At 36.8% G+C, this 23,470-nt stretch overlaps 1 protein-coding gene across 1 annotated transcript; it reads left to right on the top strand.

Moving 5' to 3' along the window:
- The first annotated feature begins 115 nt into the window (after nucleotides 1-115).
- Nucleotides 116-13,874, top strand: LOC306856114 (cholesterol 7-desaturase nvd). Its single transcript, XM_079395140.1, has 7 exons — nucleotides 116-719; nucleotides 5,581-5,769; nucleotides 5,850-6,028; nucleotides 7,637-7,762; nucleotides 8,792-8,911; nucleotides 12,533-12,709; nucleotides 13,418-13,874. Exons 1-7 carry the CDS (start codon nucleotides 290-292, stop codon nucleotides 13,577-13,579), a joined length of 1,383 nt encoding a protein of 460 aa, XP_079251266.1. The 5' UTR covers nucleotides 116-289; the 3' UTR covers nucleotides 13,580-13,874.
- The last annotated feature ends 9,596 nt before the right edge of the window (nucleotides 13,875-23,470 follow it).

Here is a 23,470-nt window from a genome sequence, read left to right as displayed (position 1 = left end):
TTGCTCATGAAGAAAAAGTACACATACAGTGTCGCACTGTGCATTTATTGCTCTGAATCTGAAACCTCACCTGCGTGTGGGCGTGGCCTGTTGAATGCCAATCACGCGCAGCGTCACGTATCCACTGCTCTATTGAACGCTACGGACATATGCTGTGTTTGACCCCTAGAAAAAAACCATAGCATGCATAAACAAACACTACCGCTTTACCGTCTACATAGAAACTAAAATGAGAAGGAGAGCTTGAGAACACTGATTGACTGTCATAGTGTGTGACATCGCAGGTGTCATGGAGAATTCACGGGTATCATTGATGTTCAAGGCAGTCGCGGTGGCAGCGATCGGTCTCACCGCCACGTTAGTCATGCTCGTTCAAGATCCATCAGACACGGTGCTCGGATGGGGATACCCAGAGCTGTGGCGGAAAACCGGACTGGCAGGAGCCCCTACGCGAGCGGCAGCCTGCATATTCGCAGGCGTGTTCCTCCTAGCGATGGGCTGGTTGTACAGACTGTTATTCGCTCCTCTGGAGCTGCTCCGCGGTGTGGATGAGGTGGGGTACATCGCGGAGGACGGGCGCTCTCGTGCCCAGGCTGCTAACGAAGTGCGGCGGCGACGGAAGACCGGAGAATTACCGCCGGTTTATCCAAACGGCTGGTACCGGGTTTTAGACTCTCACATGCTGGAGAGAGGAGATGTGAAGAGTGTGACAGTGTTGGGTAAGTAACAACCGCCAAAATGTTAAACAAAACTGCGCAGGTGAGGTAAAATCACGTCACTGGAAATGTCCTACAGTTTTATTTCTCATTTTTGCTGCAGTCAAAGTGTCATGGAATCCCTCATTGATCAAATAATAACACAGAAGCTGTGTATAAAACAAATGATCAAATAAGAACACCATAAAGCAACACGGAACGCTTGGTTTACGAATTCATGCGTCAAAGAGCGCAATCGAATGGAGTCGCGATATTAGAAGTGGAAGAACACGAGTGTGTACGGCGTTCCTGTGTGAACGTCCCCTTACGTTGCGCCCCATCTAAACGTTTTTGAACGCCGGAATGAATGCCACCCCTTAGACACTTAACAGTTAAAATTATTAATGAGTTGCATTTCCCTATGAGACTCCGCACATTTTCAGTCATGCGTTTCCTTTCTGTGCTGCGCAGACGCAAATCTGAGACTGAAATATCTTTCCATTGACTGGTTTGAAGCCAGATGGGTTTTCAGGTCATTTCAAGAACAGAAACAGTCATTTACATCCTGACATTCCAGGCTTGAGATCAATAATGCAGATGTTTTGTCGCATATGATATGTTGCATCCCCATGTCTGATGCTGTTACTGCACAGAGAAAGAGCTTATGACTCAATATATTTACTAAAGGGGTAAATTTCAATTAAATTTGATTACACACATAATGCTAAACTGTGCATTTTGCATGCACTGCAAGTATAATGTAAATACTTGCCTATACTTAATCTAAAACAACATTCTAGTACAGTTATTATGCATGCAGTCTTTATGATCTTATAAATCAAGAGACTACTTAAAAAAAAAAAAATTCACACTGCCGGATTATTTAAATGTTGTTAAAAAGAGAAAAAGTCAGACAATGTTGTGTATGTTGCTGCAAGATATGCAGCTATATTAATATCTTCGATCAGTTTGTTATGCAAAATCAGCATATTTATTTTAAACTTTCTGAGACATGCTTGAGTCTCTTATTGATTTCAGACAGGGTTGCGGAAGAAGTGTCTGTGGCAATATAATCATTCTCGATCTTTTTCATTGTGCATCACTCTGACAGACTATACACTTATCAGGATTAAGCATTTGCGTACGTGCAGTCCTGTCATTTTGTTACTGGCTTTTGTTATGTTTAAGTGCCTGTTGCTTAGCTGAGTTGCTGTGGGATGCCCTATCATGTTGCAAAGACCTTTTGGTTTTCGGTGAAAACAAAACAAAACCCCTTTGTAGTTTTGTTTTTGGGATACAAAGAAACGCTGTTGTGCTTTGCAACCTGGAGACTTTTGAACCTGTAATACCTCTTTTGACTTTTACAAATGCTGAATGACTGTCACAACCAAAGATCTTACAGATAATGGAAACTGTTTATTTTATTGATATTTTTTTCGATATCATATATTAATTAGTATAATATCATTATACTAATTTTAACTTGACTGTGAGTCACACTGAATTAAGTTTTACTTCAAAGTATATTTTAAATCATTGTTTTTAAATTTTGTAGTGTCCTTCAAATCTTAAACCATAAAATATATTTTTAAAAACTGCACTTGCAGATAATATATTATTAAAATAAATGGCCACTTCAGTATACTTAAAAAGAGTACTCTTTCATGACTGACTCTGAGCACACTTTATAATTATTCAAGTTAAAAGTTTTCCTTTAAAGTATATTTTAAATCATTATGTTTTAAAGGTGCCATAGAATGGAAAACTGTCTTTACCTTGACATAGTTGAATAATAAGAGTTCTGTACATGGAAATGACATACAGTGAGCCTCAAACACCATTGTTTCCTCCTTATGTAAATCTCGTGAATAAAAAAAAGACCACTGAAAAATAGGCGAATCAGAACATAACACCGACTGTTACATAACAGTCGGGATCACTAATAGTTTCGCCCCCTACATTTGCATATACCCGCCCATGTTCAAGACCAACCACCAGCCGAACCATCAGAAGTTCTGCAGGTATTGTGAAGAAATACAAGCGAGGACAACAGTGAAAATGGCAGATCATGGAAATAAATGTTATGTTCCAGGCTGTGCAGGGATGGGTTGGTGTCTGTATTCAGAAAGGCACGGAAAACAAATAACACGTTCTAATAAAATAACGCGAGCCACTAGGGACATGGCCTGTTACAGTACATAAGATTTCACTTTCCACATAAACAGAGTAAGGAGCAATGCCTGAGGATGATGGCGAATGATTAACAGATCCTGAGCATCACTGACAAGCATCTGATCTTGTAAAATGTGTGGTAAGTGCTGCTGCCTCATAGTATAAACAGAATACATGCGATCTAGAAACTGAAAGTAAAACGCAATCGTGCATTCCAAAGCAGTTTCAATGCCCAGCATATTAATAGCGGCTCCCTGATACCCGCGTTTTATTTACAGTATAACTACCCATCGATATAACTGCGCAAGAAAGTATTGAAATATATATTTTCCCTGTGTTTCCTTCCTGTGAGCTACTGAAATGAGCCGCACTTTGAAACAGCCAATCAGAGCAGAGCTCAACATTATTACTCATGACCTTTCCAAATAAGCCAATAACAGACCGTTTCATTCTGAGGAGAAATCTTAGGGTTGTAAATCGACATGTAAAACTGTTTCTAGAGAATTTTTGCCCTTACCTAAGCCACATACCATCTATGTAGACATCAGAGAACAATTTAAAATATTGTATCAATGCATTCTATGGCACCTTTAATAACATGATATGTAAAGTACTTCATTATTTGAATGAATGAATGATGCATTTATATAGCACTTTTATTGTGTATTGCTGGACACCCAAAGCGCTTTACAATCATGTGGGGGGGTCTCTCCTCAACCACCACCAGTATGCAGCATCCACTTGGATGATGCGATGGCAGCCACAGCACAACGGCGCTAGTGTGCTCACCACACACCAGCTACAGGTGGAGAGGAGAGAGAGTCATAGAGCCAATCAAGTGTATGGGGATTATTAGGAGGCCATGATTGACAAGGGCCAGTTGAGGGAATTTGGCCAGGACACCGGGGTTACATCCCTACTCTTTATGAGAAGTGCCATGGGATTTTTAATGACCACAGAGTCAGGACCTCGGTTTAACATCTCATCCGAAAGACATCCTATTATTCATTTCTAAAATAACTAGTGTTATTTGATATTACATTTAAAGATGATATAATTTAAATGTACTAAACTGCAACTTCATTTAAATGATACAGTTGTTGGTCCACATTGACTTCCAAAAGTATAGAACAAAAAATGCCATGGAAGTCAATGGGGATCAGAAACTGTCTGGTTACCCACATTTTTTAAAATGTCTTCTTTTAAGTTCAACAGAAGAAAGCAACTCATACTGGTTTGGAAAAGCTTGGGGTTGAGTAAATGATGACAGAATGGGTGAACTATCTTTAAGTTTTACTTAAAGGGATAGTTCACCCAAAAATGTAAATTTGATGTTTATCTGCTTATCCCCAGGGCATCCAAGATATAGGTGACTTCAGTAGAACACAAACGAAGATTTTTAACTCAAACCGTTGCAGTCTGTCAGTCATATAATGAGTCAATGGGACCCACGGCTTTGAGAGTTAAAAAAAAAACATACACAGACAAAACCAAATTAAACCCTGTGGCTCGTGGGTCCCTTTAAGTTAGTCAAAATGACTCTTAAATTCAACAATTTGCATTTAACGAAAATTTTGTTTCCAAATACACCGATTTAAAAAAGTTACACTGTAAGTGTACAAGATGATCCATGTTTGACATCTCCTTAGATACCATCTAGACGCTTCTCCATCACAAACCCAGAGACTAAAGAGCAGCATATTTAAGAAGTGAGACAGCTGAATGGAGTTTCCTTTAGTGATCTCAAAGGGCACAGCATTTAATTGCATGCAGTTACTGCTACAGCGTATTGATGTGCACTTCATAAAACCTTAGTTAAATGGGCTATGGGCTAGATGCCTCAGAAATCATATCAGATAACAAACATGATACTTGATATGCTTATGCGGCTGAAACACACTCATCTCTTTCTCTATTTATACATAATTTGAAATGTACTGTATATGACCACTTCATGGCTATTTCTTGTTGTTTGTACTTGCTGTGTAGAACGAATGACAGAGTATTTTCATAGATACTGCTTGCTATTGTCATAATGTAAACCGATTCCACTGCCTTTTTCTTTGTTATTTGAGTCTAGTAGCTTTTTTTCAGGGGCTCTGCATTGCAGGCAAATAAAACCCCTCAGGTCAGCATAAGAGAAAGGAGTTTTTGGGTCCTGTAGCTGTAGACCCGAGGAGAGAGAGAGAGAGAATGAGTGTGCAAATCAAGATTTTACAGTCTTGAATGTTGCTACGCCTATTCCTGGTTATATAACACAATAAACCTAATTATTAACTGACATACTTTACTGTTTATTTTTAAGTAATTATTAACTTTTCAATTTGGCTAATGATATAGGTTGAGACCTAATAGCAAACAGTGTCTCACATGCTCAATGATGTGACATAAAATGTCATTCTCAGCTCTTATTTCATTTCTGCATATCAATTGAAAATATTTTTTATACACTACTAGCGAGAGCATGTGATGTAACAGTAGACGAGGGAACTTGGGGCATAAGCAAGCAAGCCCAGGCTTTTTCTAAAAGGAAATTAATCCAGAATGACAGTCCGTGGCAGTTACCCAATTAACCAAAGGGGTCCCTTGATTCACTTTCTGTACCTGTACTGACCTCTTTAGGTTACTGTAACCAATTGCTCCATACAATTTTAGAGTTATTTTCTTATTAAAACAAAATAAGAAAATTACAATTATTAGAATTTTCCTCCAGGACAGCAGGTGGCAGTGTTCCGTGGGCAGGATGGCAAGGCCTATGTGGTGGATGCTTACTGCCCCCACTTAGGTGCCAACCTGGCTGTGGGTGGGCGAGTCGTAGGGGGATGCATTGAATGCCCCTTCCATGGTTGGCAGTTCCGTGGGGCTGATGGGAAATGTGTCAAGATTCCATATGCAGATAAAGGTGAGAGATCAGAGAAGCACTAAAACCTCAAAACTTTAATCAGTACTATACAGTATATGACATCATTTGGATGTTTTTAGTACCTGAGTTTGCAAAGGTGCGGTGTTGGCCCAGCTGTGAGATCAACGGGCTGGTTCTGGTGTGGTTTCACTGTGACGGGCTGGAGCCCAGCTGGAGAGTGCCAGAACAGAGCGAGATCACCCGCAAGGAATGGGTGTACCGCGGCCGTACCGAACATTTCATTAATGCACACATCGAGGTCAGACAGCATATTTGTACAGGTACATCTCAAAAAATTTGAATATCGTGAAAAAGTTAATTTTTTCTTGTAACTTATTTCAAAAAGTGAAACTTTCATATATTTTAGATTCATTACATGTAAAGTAAAACATTTCAAAAGTTTAAATTTTGATGATTAGAGCTTACAGCTCATGAAAGTCAAAAATCTGATTCTCAAAATATTAGAATATTTACATTTGAGTTTCAATTAATGACCATCCCTACAGTATAAATTCTGGGTATCTCTTGTTCTTTGAAACCACAATAATGGAGAAGACTGCTGACTTGGCAATGATCCAGAAGATGAACATTGACGCCCTCCACAAAGAGGGTAAGTCACAGAGGGTCATTACTGAAAGGTGTGGCTGTTTACAGAGTGCTGTATCAAAGCATATTAAATGCAAAGTTGACTGGAAGGAAGAATTTGGGTGCCAAAGCAACATGGATGACCGCAAGCTTGAGAATACTGTCAAGCAAAGCTGATTCAAACACTTGGGAGAGCTTCACAAGGAGTGGACTGAAGCTGGAGTCAGTGCATCAAGAGTCACCTCGCTCAGACGTCTTCAGGAAAAGGGCTACCAAGCCACTTCTGAACCAGAGACAACGTCAGAAGCGTCTTTCTTGGGCTGTGGAGAAAAAGAACTGGACTGTTGCTCAGTGGTCCAAAGTCCTCTTTTCAGATAAAAGTAAATTTTGCATTTCATTTGTAAATCAAGGTCCCAGAGTCTGGAGGAAGAGTGGAGAGGCACATAATCCATGTTGCTTGAAGTCCAGTGTGAAGTTTCCACAGTCAGTGATGATTTGGGCTGCCATGTCATCTGCTGGTGTTGGTCCACTGTGTTTTCTGAAGTCCACAGTCAACGCAGCCATCTACCAGGAAATTTTAGAGCACTTCATGCTTCCTTCTGCTGACAAGCTTTATGGAGATGCTGATTTCATTTTCCAGCAGGACTTGGCACCTGCCCACACTGCCAAAGGTACCATAAGCTGGTTCAGTGACCATGGTGTTACTGTGCTTGATTGGCCAGCAAACTCGCCTGACCTGAACACCATTGAGAATGTCAAGAGGAAGATGAGAGACACCAGACCCAACAATGCAGATGACCTGAAGGCCGCTATCAAAGCAACCTGGGCTTCCATTACACCTGAGCAGTACCACAGGCTGACTGCCTCCATGCCACGCCGCATTGATGCAAAAATTCACGCAAAAGTAGGCCCAACCAAGTATTGAGTGCAAAGAAATGAACATACTTTTCAGAAGCCTGACATTTCTGTTTAAAATATCCTTTTTTTATTGATCTTATGTAATATTCTAATTTTCTGAGACACTGAATTTTGGGTTTTCATTATCTGTAAGCCATAATCATCAACATTTCAAGAAAAAAGGCTTTCAAATATTTCACTCTATGTGTAATGAATCTATATAATATATGGGTTTCACTTTCTGAAATGAGTGACAAAAAATATTGACCTTTTTCATGATATTAAATTTTTTTGAGCTGTACCTTTATTTGATATTTCTCAGTGAATATGATGTTGGTATCTAGCAGTCATTTTAATTCACACTTTCATATCTGTCTTTTCTCAGGAGATTCCAGAGAACGCAGCAGACATCGCACACTTGGCTCATTTGCACACTCCAGGTATCGTCAGTGGAGTTGATTTGCGCTATACTAACAGCAAGACCTGGGAGTTTATACGGCATGACTGGAAGGTTTGATTCCTCACACAAACATTCATCCCAAGGAGAAATGTCAACAGCAGTGTTATTTTGGGCTTACTGACATATTATTATAGTTTTTAGTAATATTTTAAGATTATTTAGATTATATTTTTACATTTTTTATTTTTGTTGAGATTTTGGCAATTTTGTTATTTTTATTTTAAATGTTCTAGTTCAATATAGTATTAAGCAGTTTTAGTTTACATAGTTTTGGTTATTTTAGTACTTCCTATGCTGTTTACAGAGTCATAATTACTGTAATTGACAATTTTATTGTACTCTGAACTGTTCACAATCATGGACTCAGAAAATTATTATTTCTATGGAAACACTCATAATGAAAAAATCCAGTTAGGCCCTCATGAAAATGAGAAGTGTTGCCTTGGCAAATAGCTGAAATAAAAAAAAAATCTAAAAGTTTCTGTTTTTATTTATTTATATTAATTCAGTTCATGTTCATTTTGAACATTTCAAGTAACGAACATAGTTTTAATTTTAGTTTCAGTTAACATTAATAATCCTGGTCAACAGATTTCATGTCTTTGTCACAGAAAACTAGGATACATGGTAGAATAAAAATGGACAAAACTATCATAAAACCATAAAAATCTAGCAATATCTACTGTAAAAACATACCACTTCCGTTTGTGACTGTCTATGTGTGTGGAATTGGCATACTTAAACTGCTACAAATATGTAGTTATGAGGCTCTATTTATATAATCCCATTTATATCATTATTCAATATTTCTTTTATCAATAACTAGCATAATGTACTTCCAAAAAATAACACTTTTCTCATTGTACCTTTAAGAAAAAATATGATTATGTAAATTACTTGTTATGATTGGCAACCTTTTGCATGTGAAATAAGTACTGTAAATGTCAGAGTGGACTTAAGTGTTTAAAAAAAATATTCTGTTACTAATTAAACAGGATAGTTCACCCAAAAATTAAACTTGTGTCATTAATTACTCACCCTCATGTTGTTCCAAACCTGTATGACCTGATGTGATTCCAGGTGGAGTGGAAGCCTGAGCCTGACCCAAACAAGCACTGTTCGCAGATGTTGGTGAAACACGCTCTCACTGTGTTCGGACGCCACTGGCCTCTTCTTGATTTGGACGTCCTGGCCAGACAGGTAATGACTGGACCGTCAGCCAGAGGGTGCGAGTGAGCCGTGGAGACTGACCTTGATTAGCTGAATGGAAAACAAGTCATGAATGATATTGCACACAACAGCATGTCTTGATCTCTGTGTTCTAAGGGGTGTTCTCTGTATTTTAAGCAGTTAGTCGAGTGCATACAGAGCATGCTTCTATGTAAATTAAATGTGTGTGTGTGTGTGTGTGTGTGTGTGTGTGTGTGTGTGAGAGAGAGAGAGAGAGAGTGTTGGATGCCCTAGGATGAGTCAGATTTACAAATGAGATGGTTTTCTTGTACAATGAATGAAGTATGGCTGCACTACATACAGATTCTTTGCTTCAAGAATTACATGTTATGGGTAAATTAATTAGATTCGGTGCTGCAATTTCTTTTTAGCTTTTCATTTTTTTAATGAATTGAAAATAAGGTCAAAAAAATGTTTCTTATTTTTTTATGGCTTATCTAATTTATAATTAAAATGTATTATTATTATTATTTAGTCATTTAGCAGATGCTTTTATCCAAAGCGACTTACAAATGAGGACAACAGAAGCAATCAATTGTAGTATTAAAACAACTAAAAACAGATCCAAAACTAAAAGCTAAAACTTTATAAATACTAGACACATTTTAAAAGAAATTAAATAAAAATGACAAATGCATACAACAAAATTTCAAAACTTAACATTTAAATGAAAAACCAAAAAAAATAAAGCTAAAAACAATTCAAAATATTAAAGAACAAAAGGTATAAGAGTATAATAATGATTCTAACATAACACTAAGCCAAACACCAAAAAACAACAACTATCTATGTATATGTACAACCACACACACATACATAAATATATATACATACACATTTATAAATTTAATATATCATTTCATTTCCATTTAGTTTGTTGAAGTATTAAAATAACTCTAAAATAACTTAAATAAAACTAAAACTTAATAAAAGACCTATACAGACATAATAAATTCAGACATTATTTAACTAAAATTTAAATAGATAACAAATACAAATCACGACAGTATATTTTATCAGTAATCCTAAGAAATAACACTGCTAAACACACATGCTACAGTTGTGGTCAGAATTATTGGAACCCTTGGTAAATATGATCAAAGAAGACTGTGAAAATTAACCTGCTTTGTTAATCCTTTTGATCTTTTATTTAAAAAAATCACAAAAAGCTAACCTTTCATTGAATAATAAGAATTTAAAATGGGGGGAAATATCATTATGAAATAAATGTTTTTCTCAAACACACGTTGGACACAATTATTGGCACCTTTTTATTCAATACCTGTTAAACCTCATTTGTCAGTTTAACAGCTCTAAATTTTCTCCTATAATGCCTGATGAGGTTAGAGAACACCTGACAAGAGATCAGAGACCATTCCTTCATCCAGAATCACTCCAGACCCTTTAGATTCCCAGCTCCATGACGGTGCTTCTTCTCTTCAGTTCACCTCACTCATTTTCTACAGGGTTCAGGTCAGAGGACTGGAATGGCCAGCAGAAGCTTGGTTTTGTGCTCAGTGACCCATTTTTGTGTTGTTTTTGAGGTTTGTGTTTGGATTATTGTACGGTTGGAAGATCCAAACATGGCCCATTATAAGATTTCTAATAGAATCAGTCACTTATTGATTTTTTATCTGTTGGTATTTGATAGAATCCATGATGCCATGTGTCTGAACAAGATGTCCAGGACCTCCAGCAGAAATATAGGCCCACAACATCACAAATACAGCAGTATATTTAATTGTACACATGGGGTACTTTTTATCCCTGTGTTCACCAAACCCATCTTGAGTGTTTGCTGCTAAAAAGCTCATTTTTTAGTTTCATCTGACCATAGAAGCCAGTCCCATTTGAAGTTCCAGTCCTGTCTGATAACTGAATATGCTGGAGATTGTTTTTGGATGAGCTAGGAGAATTTTTCTTGAAATCCTCCCAAACAACATGTGGTGATGTAGGGGCTGTTTGACAATTTTTTTTAAAGGTTTTCTGACCCCAAGACTCAACTATTTTCTGCAATTCTCCAGCTGTGATCCTTGAAGAGTCTTTAGCCACTCAAACTCTCCTTCTCACCGTGCATTAGGACGATATAGACACACGTCCTCTTCCAGGCAGTTTCATTACATTTTCTGTTGATTGGAAATTCTTAATTATTGCCCTGATGGTGGAAATGGGAATTTTCACTGCCCTAGCTCTTTTCTTAAAGCCACTTCACTAATTTGTGAAGCTCAATTATCTTTTGCTGCACATCAGAAATATATTCTTTGGTTTTTCTCATTGTGATGGATGATTAAGGGAATTTGGGCTTTGTTTTCCCTCCTATTTATATTTCTGTGAAACAGGAAGCCATGGCTGGATAATTTCTTGTTCATAATCACCCTAGAGTGCTCAAAATTGTGAATATGAATGGGAATATACTTCAGAGATATTTTACTCTTAAGAATTTCTAGGGGTGCCAATAATTGTGTCCAACGTGTGTTTGAGAAAAACATTTATTTCATAATGATATTTCCCGCCATTTTAAATTCTTATTATCCAATGAAAGGTTAGCTTTTTGTGAATTTTTTTAAATAAAAGATCAAAAGGATTAACAAAGCAGGTTAATTTTCACAGTCTTCTTTGATCATATTTACCAAGGGTTCCAATAATTCTGACCACAACTGTAAAAACAACAACTTACTTACACATAGTAAGAAATGGTTATAAAAACTGAAACAGAAGTGAAACAAGTAGTAGAAAAGAGGAGAAATAAAAAGCGATACTTATATCCTTTGCTGGTGTCCCAGCCCGGTGGAGTCACACGGTAGAGTCGATGGTCTTTACACTCTTCGGTCTTCACACGACAGCAGCCGCGGTAAACTAAGCTTTTTTATACCCATCTAACAAAATACAAATTGAATTTAGCTGGAGACACTTTCCTTATTTTTCCACAACAAATGGCCAAGCAAGCGCAGACACTGACAAGATAAGCGCGACAGAACGAGACCAAACGCGATATCAGCACGTCTACACACAATTAATTTATTATTTAATTATATGTATTTTATTTTATATAAATATGCTATTTTCCATTGTTAATAATTGTTTATATTATATTACGTAATGATAATTTATTTGACCTGAAAAATTTACTTTTTAATATATTTAAAATGTATTAATAAATAAATGTATTTTTAGTACATGTAAAATTACATAACATTTTTAATTGTTATTGTTAATTTGGTGCATTAACTAATGTTAACATATAGAGCCCTATAGTGAAGTGTAGCCAATTTGTTTTATAGTCAGCTGTGCAACATTTTTTTTGTGTGTGTTATCTGAAAAGGAACTGCCTTGTCACCATAGTGATGGCGAAGAATCCTGACAGTATGTGTGAAAACAGTTGTAATTGGATCTTTACTTTTAGTTGAAGTTAAAAAGCATCTGTATAATTGAGTGGAAAGTACTGTAGGCATGAATTTGAATTGTGTTATGATTTACGTGAATCATTTATGTGTATTAATCTATTTTATTTAGTCTCACACAGCAGAATGCTGTATAAATTACTTTGATTTTACTCCCTGGTGATATGAATGAAATCTTTTATGTTTGTAGGTGGGTCCAGGTGTGGTTTTCCTGCTTTTTGAACACAGTTTTCTGGGTCGGGGTGTGATTATGCACTGCGTTACCCCAGTTGAGCCATTACTGCAGTGTGTATCACACACCATCTTCTACCAGAGCACGATTCCTCCCCTGGTACCAAAATTCATTCTTCGAGCAGAATGCATTCAGGTAATGCAGATTTGACAACTTTGTTCCATGTTGCATCCATACACTACTGCTGAAAGTAGTCCTTTATGCTCCTTAAAGGGTTAGTTCTCCCAAAAATAAAAATTAGCCCATGTTTTACTCACCCTCAAGGCATCCTAGGTGTATATGACTTTCTTCTTTCAGACTAATCTAATCAGAGTTATATAAAAAAATGTCCTGGCTCTTTCAAGCTTTATAATGGCAGTGGGCGAGTGTTTTTGTTCAACAGTCCAAAAGAAGTGCAATAAAGCGCATCCATCCATCCACACTATTTTGGGCGAACTAACCCTTTAAGGCTGCATTTATTTGATCACCAATACAGTAAAAAAAAAAATATATTTTGTGTAATATTATAACAATTTAAAATAACTTTTCTATTTGAATGTAGAGTATTTTAAAATGTAATTTATTCCTGTGATGATAAAGCTGATTTTCAGCATCATTACTCCAGTCTTCAGTATCACATGATCCTTCAGAAATCATTCTAATATGCTGTTTTGCTGCTCAAGAAACATTATTATCTTATTATCAGTGTTGAAAACGGTTGTGAAAACCAGGATATGATATGTCTTTGATGAACAGAAACTATATATAGATACTATCAATGTTTATTTAAAAGAAGCTGTTTTGTTACAATAACCCTACCAAAGGATGCTTATGGGATCTTAACTGATAATTTTGCTGTTACAGTTCGAACGAGATGTGATGATCTGGAACAACAAGACGTACATCTCCAAACCTATGCTTGTGAAAGAAGACTCAGCCATTCAGAATCACCGACGTTGGTTCAGTCAGTTTTATAGTGAGAACAGCCCGCGACTGCGCTACCAGCACGACACTCTGGACTTCTGAACGTCTACTATGCTTCAGCCCATATGGGTTGCTTAAAGGCCAATATCAATATTTTTTTTAACCGAAGCTGATATTTTGTTGGAATAAAAATAAATAAATTATGCAAAATATGCTAATTATGCAAAAATAAACACAAAGCATTTCTTGAGCAGTTCATTGTTTCAACAAACAATGTGCAAAGACAATAATAAAGCAAATGCTAAGTAAAAGTGCACTTGCATTTGGATATTACAAGTCAAAATCTGGATATTATTATTTTATTTTTGTTTTTAGTTTGTTTGCAAAACAGTAGTTTAAAAGTAGGTGACTTGTTTCCACCTTCAGAACGTTCTGTCCTTGTTGAAGTGCTTCAGACAATCATCGGTCAGTAAATAAGAGTTGTATACTTCTATCTAGTGTGCTGCTGAACTGATTGCAGAATTACACACTACAGTTACTGCAGTCTGGCTAGACTGCTGTAATTGGGATTGGACTGTCTGAGAGTCCTCTAAGCTTCAGCAAGCAAAAGCCCAGAACTGTCTTTGTTCTTGAAGAAGCTCCAGGTCTTGTACACAGACCTGTTTGGTGCCACAGTAGACAGAAATGTACAACTGCACTGTGAACTTAGATGCAAAAGGACACAAAGTTTCCATCTCTTAGATGTACCTTGAATAATGCAAGGGTGTTGTTCTTTATATTAAACTTTGGCACATAATTCACCCCATACTGCGCTACAGACAGGATCCCTAAAAATAGGTTTGCTTTCATATATAATTACAGGATGTTTGCCTGCTGAATGATAAATGGGCCAAAAAAAAAAACTTACAATGAGGGCTCTTTTAACTTTTTTAATTTATTTAAAATTTTCATTTTCCATGTTTAAATGAAATCGAAATTCATATAGATAGATGGATGTATTCATTAGAATGAATAAAGTAAAAGTTTCTAATTATAATAAAATATAATAATATTTAATTGAAATGTCCTTTATATAAACACATTATATTAAAATATAATTTTAATTATTTTTTCATCTTATTCACATAGCATAGGGGTTTTATCTTATTCACATAGCATATACACACTTTCTAAAATACAATATATAGTCTTTACAATAAGAAAAATACATTTTAATTTAATTACATTTAATTTAATACAAATTTTTAAATTTAATATAAAATTTAAAAATATATTAAAATTGTAATAAAACATTATTTATATACACAGTTTATTATCATTTTAATTTCATATCTTATTCTAAGGAACAGATAGGTAGATAGATAGATTCTATTTATTTATAGATTTAAATTGTTTTTATCTTATTTGCATAGAATAGGGGTGTTTTTAATTTATTTCTATTTTTGTATCTTTTTCAAATATTTTATACATACACTCACCTAAAGGATTATTAGGAACACCTGTTCAATTTCTCATTAATGCAATTATCTAATCAACCAATCACATGGCAGTTGCTTCAATGCATTTAGGGGTGTGGTCCTGGTCAAGACAATCTCCTGAACTCCAAACTGAATGTCAGAATGGGATAGAAAGGTGATTTAAGCAATTTTGAGCGTGGCATGGTTGTTGGTGCCAGACGGGCCGGTCTGAGTATTTCACAATCTGCTCAGTTACTGGGATTTTCACGCACAACCATTTCTAGGGTTTACAAAGAATGGTGTGAAAAGGGAAAAACATCCAGTATGCGGCAGTCCTGTGGGCGAAAATGCCTTGTTGATGCTAGAGGTCAGAGGAGAATGGGCCGACTGATTCAAGCTGATAGAAGAGCAACTTTGACTGAAATAACCACTAGTTACAACCAAGGTATGCAGCAAAGCATTTGTGAAGCCACAACACGCACAACCTTGAGGCGGATGGGCTACAACAGCAGAAGACCCCACCGGGTACCACTCATCTCCACTACAAATAGGAAAAAGAGGCTACAATTTGCACAAGCTCACCAAAATTGGATGGTTGAAGACTGGAAAAATGTTGCCTGGTCTGATGAGTCTCGATTTCTGTTGAGACATTCAGATGGTAGGGTCAGAATTTGGCGTAAACAGAATGAGAACATGGATCCATCATGCCTTGTTACCACTGTGCAGGCTGGTGGTGGTGGTGTAATGGTGTGGTGGATGTTTTCTTGGCACACTTTAGGCCCCTTAGTGCCAATTGGGCATCGTTTAAATGCCACGGCCTACCTGAGCATTGTTTCTGACCATGTCCATCCCTTTATGACCACCATGTACCCATCCTCTGATGGCTACTTCCAGCAGGATAATGCACCATGTCACAAAGCTCGAATCATTTCAAATTGGTTTCTTGAACATGACAATGAGTTCACTGTACTAAAATGGCCCTCACAGTCACCAGATCTCAACCCAATAGAGCATCTTTGGGATGTGGTGGAACGGGAGCTTCGTGCCCTGGATGTGCATCCCACAAATCTCCATCAACTGCAAGATGCTATCCTATCAATATGGGCCAACATTTCTAAAGAATGCTTTCAGCACCTTGTTGAATCAATGCCACGTAGAATTAAAGCAGTTCTGAAGGCGAAAGGGGGTCAAACACAGTATTAGTATGGTGTTCCTAATAATCCTTTAGGTGAGTGTATATATATATATATATATATATATATATATATATATATATATATATATATATATATATATATATATATTCTAAAATATGATATATTTCTCACAATAACACAAAAATGCATTTAATTAAATAATAAATTTAATTTAATTAATTCAAAATTTTGATTTGTTGATCCAATTAGTATCTTTGATTCGTGTACTGACAGGGCTTGGCTGAAAGCCCTACTTCAGGTTTCAGGTTTCACCCTAATTAATTGTTTATTCTCCAAGCTTGTAAATAAAGGCGCCTGCCATTATCCAATAGACCAAAACACACTATGGAAATTAGTGTCCACCAAATAGCTGCCAAGTAGGTAGTGCAATTACCAGACATGTTGCTATCAATTACCATCAATGATGGTTATCTGCTCAAAAGGGCCACTGCGGCAGAGCAGTGCAGTTTCAGTGCAGTTCATCTGTTTCCATCCACTGTCTGTCTCATAATGCTAAGCGGCATTAATGAATATGTTTGACCATGCTGACAGGATGTGTCTATGACATACACCATATGTTAGGTCTTGCCCGGTTAATACATCCTGATTGTCATCTAGTGAGATGGAGCGATCATCATGCTGGGTGATTGCCCTAAACATATGCTGGTATGCAGATGTTTCGCCCTCATTAATTAAGCCTTCTGAACGGCTCATCTACTGTCGCGCCTGCAGTGTCTTGTGTGTGTTTTGTGTGTCTGTGTTCAAGCATGCAATGGGTGTACAGACTGTTCCTCTGCTGAGTCTTTCTGTGCTGGCTGGTGCAAAACAAGGGGAGGAAAATTATGACAGACCCTGTGACAGCCCTAGGCACTCTGAATGAAATGATCTATGATTGTAGAAGAATTCTTTTATTGAATCAAATAACCATTGTTTGGTTCTAGGGCAAATTAATTACTGCCATATAATGTCAGAATATATTATAAAATTATGGAATTATAACACCTTTTACTATGGAAATTTGAGAATTTTGCTTATATAAAATATATTTACTAATATATTTCTATTTATTTATTTATACAAATGTAGTTTATTAGAATGCTTTCTGAAGGATCATGTGACACTGAAGACTGAAGTAATAACTGCTGAAAATGTTGCCATAACAATATATGATCCTTCAGAAAGCATTCTAATAAACTACATAGTTATTACTGTGTGTGTATATATATATATATATATATATATATATATATATATACAGTATACACACACACACACACACACCGTTTATTGCATTAATGCCTTTTAATTTGTATTAGCCTGACCATGTGAAATAATGCAAATGAAGTTCCTGAATTTGAATGAATAAAATGCACATTATATTATAAAATAATACCATGTCCAAAATTGAAATTGATAATTTGGTTTCTTTTACAAAAGAGGAGCCATCGCAGTTAAACTGATACAACATTTAGGCCATTAAAATGTAAATTAGACATGATATGTGTTTCCGGAGAACTGATTATGCACATTATTTTTTATAATTGCATTAGCTAGTGATGTAATATTCATAGATTTTAAAATAAACTGTACAAGACTACTTTGTTTGGGTCTCAGATCTGTTTCGTACATATTAATTTGTTTTTTTTCCCCCCTTTTCTTTTTTTCCACTGCACAACAGACCAGCAATAATACAATGTCACTTTTTGTTTCTTTGTAGACTACATGAGGATATCTCAGGTGCATTGCACAACTTAAAAGAGGTGTGTAACTTCAGGCAGTGTCTGTGATGTTGCTTCGAATCACATGCACTTTAGAAGTGGGACGAGCTTTTTTTAGAGCACCTCTGAGTGCAGCTTCTAACCTTGAACCTGCTGATCTGGCAATAAAGAAGCTGAAGGTAAACTCACCTAACATCTGCTTTAATATCACCTTCGACTCGTGTCCAAACACTGGCATATGGTCCTGATGGGGATTCTGAAAGAATCACAAAATTATTCCGAAATAATCTTCATAATAAAGCATAAAAAGAAAACATTTGACTCAAAAACAAAAGAGTTTGTGGAGAATCTCCAGTGATGTTGAACACAGGTGCAACAGTGGTTTGATTTAATCTTCTTTTATTGAACATTCTAATGAACAGATTCCACAGGGAATTCCGTGCACAAAGCCAGAACCAATTCCAACAGATGGACCGATCAGCATGACATATAGAAGAGTGAGTCAGGATTCTGATAGCTCAAGACCACCATGTGTGGACAGTATGGCCAGACTGAGCTCCAACTCCACTGATTGCCCAATTTGCAATCGTACGGCTCTACAGGCGAGCAGAGCATGGAATTCCTGAACTGTGACCATAAAGAGTGCCAACTCTGTTATATCAACATGCTGAGACTCCAGCCGTGTCAAATGCCTCCTATGTCGCTAGAAAACCCCTCTATGGCAGACCCATAGAGATAACTTTTAGAATTCTCATCAGAGACGGTGCGGTTGTTTTGTAAATTGACGAATGAGATTCAGCAATGCTAGATAATGCAATTTAACAGAGCTGCTTCTATCTATCTATCTATCTATCTATCTATCTATCTATCTATCTATCTATCTATCACCTTTACAGAGTAAAATAAAGATATAAATAAACTGTCATACATAACTGTGCACAACCTTGAAACACCATAAAATGTTCCCTGTTCGCTGTCATCAATAATTAGGACACGCATACATAGAGAAAATGATTTAAAAATAATAAAAAGTCTAAAATTCACTGAGGGAGTCACATATATCATCGTCTAGATCCTGACAGAAGACTTTTGATGTCGATTAAAACGGTCAAAAATAGAGCAGCTATATTGTGCCTCAGTTTAAGAACAGACAGTCCTCTTTTTCGTTTTAAATAGCATATTTTTGGTGTAACATTTGGCTGGTCGAAAGTTCTGCTCTTGGTCTGCGTCCTAGTTTTCTGAAGAGGAGATTGGACATCATTTATAACCATAGATAGCAACCCTCTGAGGTTGGTGCAATGCCACAGTACTTCTGTGTGCATACTTTATCCCAAGATGTTTGTTGTCTAGGATTTTATTTTTTTACCCAATCTGGCCTAAAAAACACAATTTACAGGTTGTAGGCAGAGGTGATCAATATTACTATGTTTTCCATCTTCTCACGCTCTGTATTGATGTATAATATTTATAAAAGAGACACATTCTTGCATTTAGGCTGCACATGCAGTTTGCAGTGCTTATGGCGATAAAAAAAGGATAGAGATGGAAAGATCAGTCATCAATTATAGATTGACATACCACATACATGAGAAACACATAATGTAGGTCTGCACGGTCCTCGGTTGGCATCTAGGACAAGCCAGAACAGCAGTGAGACGTTTCTTCTTAACCAATTACCAGCCTGAAAACACACACAAGGATGATATGATAAATAATTATTTTGAAGTTTTTGAAGAAACATAATGCAATACTGCCATTATTAACTTTATTCAACATTAACTTTGTATTAATTTCTATTAAACATATCAGGTTATCACTACTTCTGCTTTTAACTTTTATAAGCAAATAACTGTATTGGCAAATACTGTATGCGCATATATATATAAAATGAAATGAATATTTGCTGCTCATTAAACTTTCTATTCATCAAAGAATCCTGAAAGAAGGATTCATGGTTTCCACAAAAATATTAAGCAGCAGAAACTTACACTGGTAATATATATATAATATAATATACAGACTCACTGGCCTCTTTATTAGGTACACCTTGCTAGTACTGGGTTGGACCCCCTTTTGCCTTCAGAACTGCCTTAATTCTTCGTGGCATAGATTCAACAAGGTGTTGGAAACATTCCTTAGAGATTTTGGTCCATATTGACATGATAGCATCACGCAGTTGCTGCAGATTTGTCGGCTGCACATCCATGATGCGAATCTCCCGTTCCACCACGTCCCAAAGGTGCTCTATTGGATTGAGGTCTGGTGACTGTGGAGGCCATTTGAGTAAAGTGACCTCATTGTCATGTTCAAGAAACCAGTCTGAGATGATTTGAGCTTTGTGACATGGTGCATTATCCTGCTGGAAGTAACCATCAGAAGATGGGTACACTGTAGTCATAAAGGGATGGACATGGTCAGCAACAATACTCAGGTAGGCTGTGGCGTTTAAACGATGCTCAATTGGTACTAAGGGGCCCAAAGTGTGCCAAGAAAATATCCCCCACACCATTACACCACCACCACCAGCCTGAACCATTGAGACAAGGCAGGATGGATCCATGCTTTCATGTTCTTTACGCCAAATTCTGACGCTACCATCAGAAATCGAGACTCATCAGACCAGGCAACGTTTTTCCAATCTTCTATTGTCCAATTTTGGTGAGCCTGTGCGAATTGTAGCCTCTGTTTCCTGTTCTTAGCTGACAGGAGTGGCACCCGGTGTGGTCTTATGCTGCTGTAGCCCATCTGCTTCAGGGTTCGACGTGTTGTGCGTTCAGAGATGGTGTTCTGCATACCTTGGTTGTAACGAGTGGTTATTTGAGTTACTGTTGCCTTTCTATCATCTCTAACCAGTCTGCCCATTCTCCTCTGACCTCTGACATCAACAAGGCATTTTCGTCCACACAACTGCCGCTCACTGGATATTTTCTCTTTTTCGGACCATTCTCTGTAAACCCTAGATCCCAGTAGACCAGCAGTTTTTGATATACTCAGACCAGCCCGTCTGGCACCAACAACCATTCCACTTTCAAAGTCACTTAAATCCCCTTTCTTCCCCATTCTGATGCTCGGTTTGAACTTCAGCAAGTCGTCTTCACCACATCTAGATGCCTAAATGCATTGAGTTGCTGCCATGTGATTGGCTGATTAGCAATTTGTGTAACCAAGCAATTGAACAGGTGTACCTAATAAAGTGGCCGGTGAGTGTATATATATATATATATATATATATATCTATATAAATATATGAATTGAAATAAATGAATTTAAATATATTTTATTTGAAATAATGCATTGCGTTGGACCACAGGTTGTGCACCAACCATGTTACCATCATATTGCCCCCTACTTAAATTAAACAAAACTAAAATTAACTCATTACTAATTTAAATTAATATTATTTAAAAAAAAAAGGTATAAACTCATTTAAATTTAAATTAAAGGATAAATGTATCCCAACATACATAAAACATTGTTAATTTAGCTTGAGATGGCACATCTCACAATAATTTTATTAACACTTAAACACATTTTTTCTGATGCCATATTTAAGATCTTACAAAATCCCCTGGACCTTAAGCATCGCCTTATCTTTTCCTTTTTCTGCTTCTATTGCCACACACACACATTAGAGGTGTGTCATCTCTTAATTAGTCCTGACTGTTCTTTGGTAAATGGTCTGTCTCTATGAGTGTGTGTGAGTGTGTGTGTGTGTGTGTGTGTGTTGGTAGAAGCATCATTATATAATGGCTGCAGTGCAGGCTGGCCCTGCTGTATTGATGTACAAAGATGTGGGAGTGGGGGGGAGGGAGCTGAACACAACCGACGCCAGTGAGAACCTTGTTGCTTGGTCAGCCTTTTGTGTGGCTCCCAGCAAGCGAGAGACATCCGAGTATTACAACACCTCAGACAGTGAAGTAGCACACGCCACTGCCAGCGCATTAACTGCTAAACTCACACTTATAAGCTATCTAAAAACATAAACGGAATACTTATAACTCATTCCTGAGATGATAACATCCATAATTAAATAAGCTTGCTTTATATTTCTAATGATTCTTCTGTGCAACAGACTATAATTTGACTTTGTAATACAAGTAAATAAAACCATGGATCTATATAAAGATGCCCCCCTGAGGCTTGTGATACATTACTTAAAGTCGACGGCATAACTAGATCAATTGTGACCTAATTTACAAATCCCCTCTTCATATCAGAGTGTGACATTCACATATAGAGGGATTATTTCCCATGGATAATCAAATATTAATAGGGTTTCGATTGCAGGTTCTCTAACACGTCGAAAATTAAATCAAATCACAATGAGTCTGACAAAATCACAACACAAAACGAGGCCAAATGCATATGTACAAGAAAACCTGCATATTAATATGCCAACATTAAGCATTCAAGGTGTTTGCTTGTTTTGTGGTGCATGTTTATAAGGCACGCTACTGTCAGTTCATCTCATTAACACCCTGCGTTGCCAGCGCATACAAAATGCCTACATGTGAATACTTTGAAACTTCACACTTCAGGAGAGAGGCTTGTTTCCTTGGTAACCGTTTTTCCCCTTTTGTCCTTATGTGCCTACCAGTGCATAATGCTGCTCAGCAAATGCACCTGCATAGAAAGCGCTATCCTTTCTTCCCCACAAGCAAGCAGTATACTTTTTTTCAAAGCATTGCTCTTATCTGGAGCTTTGACATGCATCTTTGAAATAAAGCACAAATTAAAGGTTTTGCACAGCTGCCATTTGAAAACACATAGCACTTAAAGCAGGAGATGCTCAGAAAACCGTGAAGACCTCTCAGACCTGCCACTTTAAGTAATTACTTTTAAAGTCTAGTTTTGAGAGACAGAGCAAGTGATTTCATGATTGAAAATGCTGAAATATAGATGGCGTGCTGCTTACATAATTGAACATCAGTCCTTAAAATACAACTTTGAGCTTTGGTGGTAACATTTAGCTGTCTTAAGTCAGTCTTTTTGGGTGGGAGGCTATGCTAGAAGCAGGTGAGATGAAAATAAAGGTTTGAAATAGACCCAAAAGGGTTTTTAGAGTCAAGGAGAATTTCTATGCATTGGTGCTTTAAAGAAACCAATACAGTGATCTAAATATAACTAACAACTGTTCGTGACAAGAGGTTTCTTTGCTGAACCTTGAGGAACCTTCATTTTTAAGAGTGCATCAGGGCCTGTCTTCTAGCAATACACGTTATCTATATGTTATTTGGCTTAAACACTGTCGTGGGCAAGAATATAAGGAAATATCCCAATTTGACCATGTTTTGTAACCATTTAATCCCACAGTTTTTGAACAAGAACATGAATTTTACTTCTTGGATAGAACAAAGATTAAAGTAATGATTCAAAGTAATGAAATTATGTGTTTATGGGACACATTTGCAAACAGATAGAAAACTTGAGGCAAAATTGCTAAATTATACGTTGCATAGTAACATAATATAATCCAATAAAAATGTCATTTTTATCTCATTTAATGTAACACTTTGAGATCTACAGTTTTATAATGTGAATAAATCAGTTATTCAAAATGGGCCTTTCACAAATTTGATCAATGGCATGTTTAGCTATACATTTGGACCAATTTTACCAATT

This window comes from Barbus barbus (genome assembly GCF_936440315.1).
Source record: "Barbus barbus genome assembly, chromosome: 36".
In the NCBI taxonomy this organism is placed as follows: Eukaryota; Metazoa; Chordata; class Actinopteri; order Cypriniformes; family Cyprinidae; genus Barbus; species Barbus barbus.
Note: the sequence above shows the minus strand (reverse complement) of the source record. Positions and strands in the feature narration are given on the sequence as shown.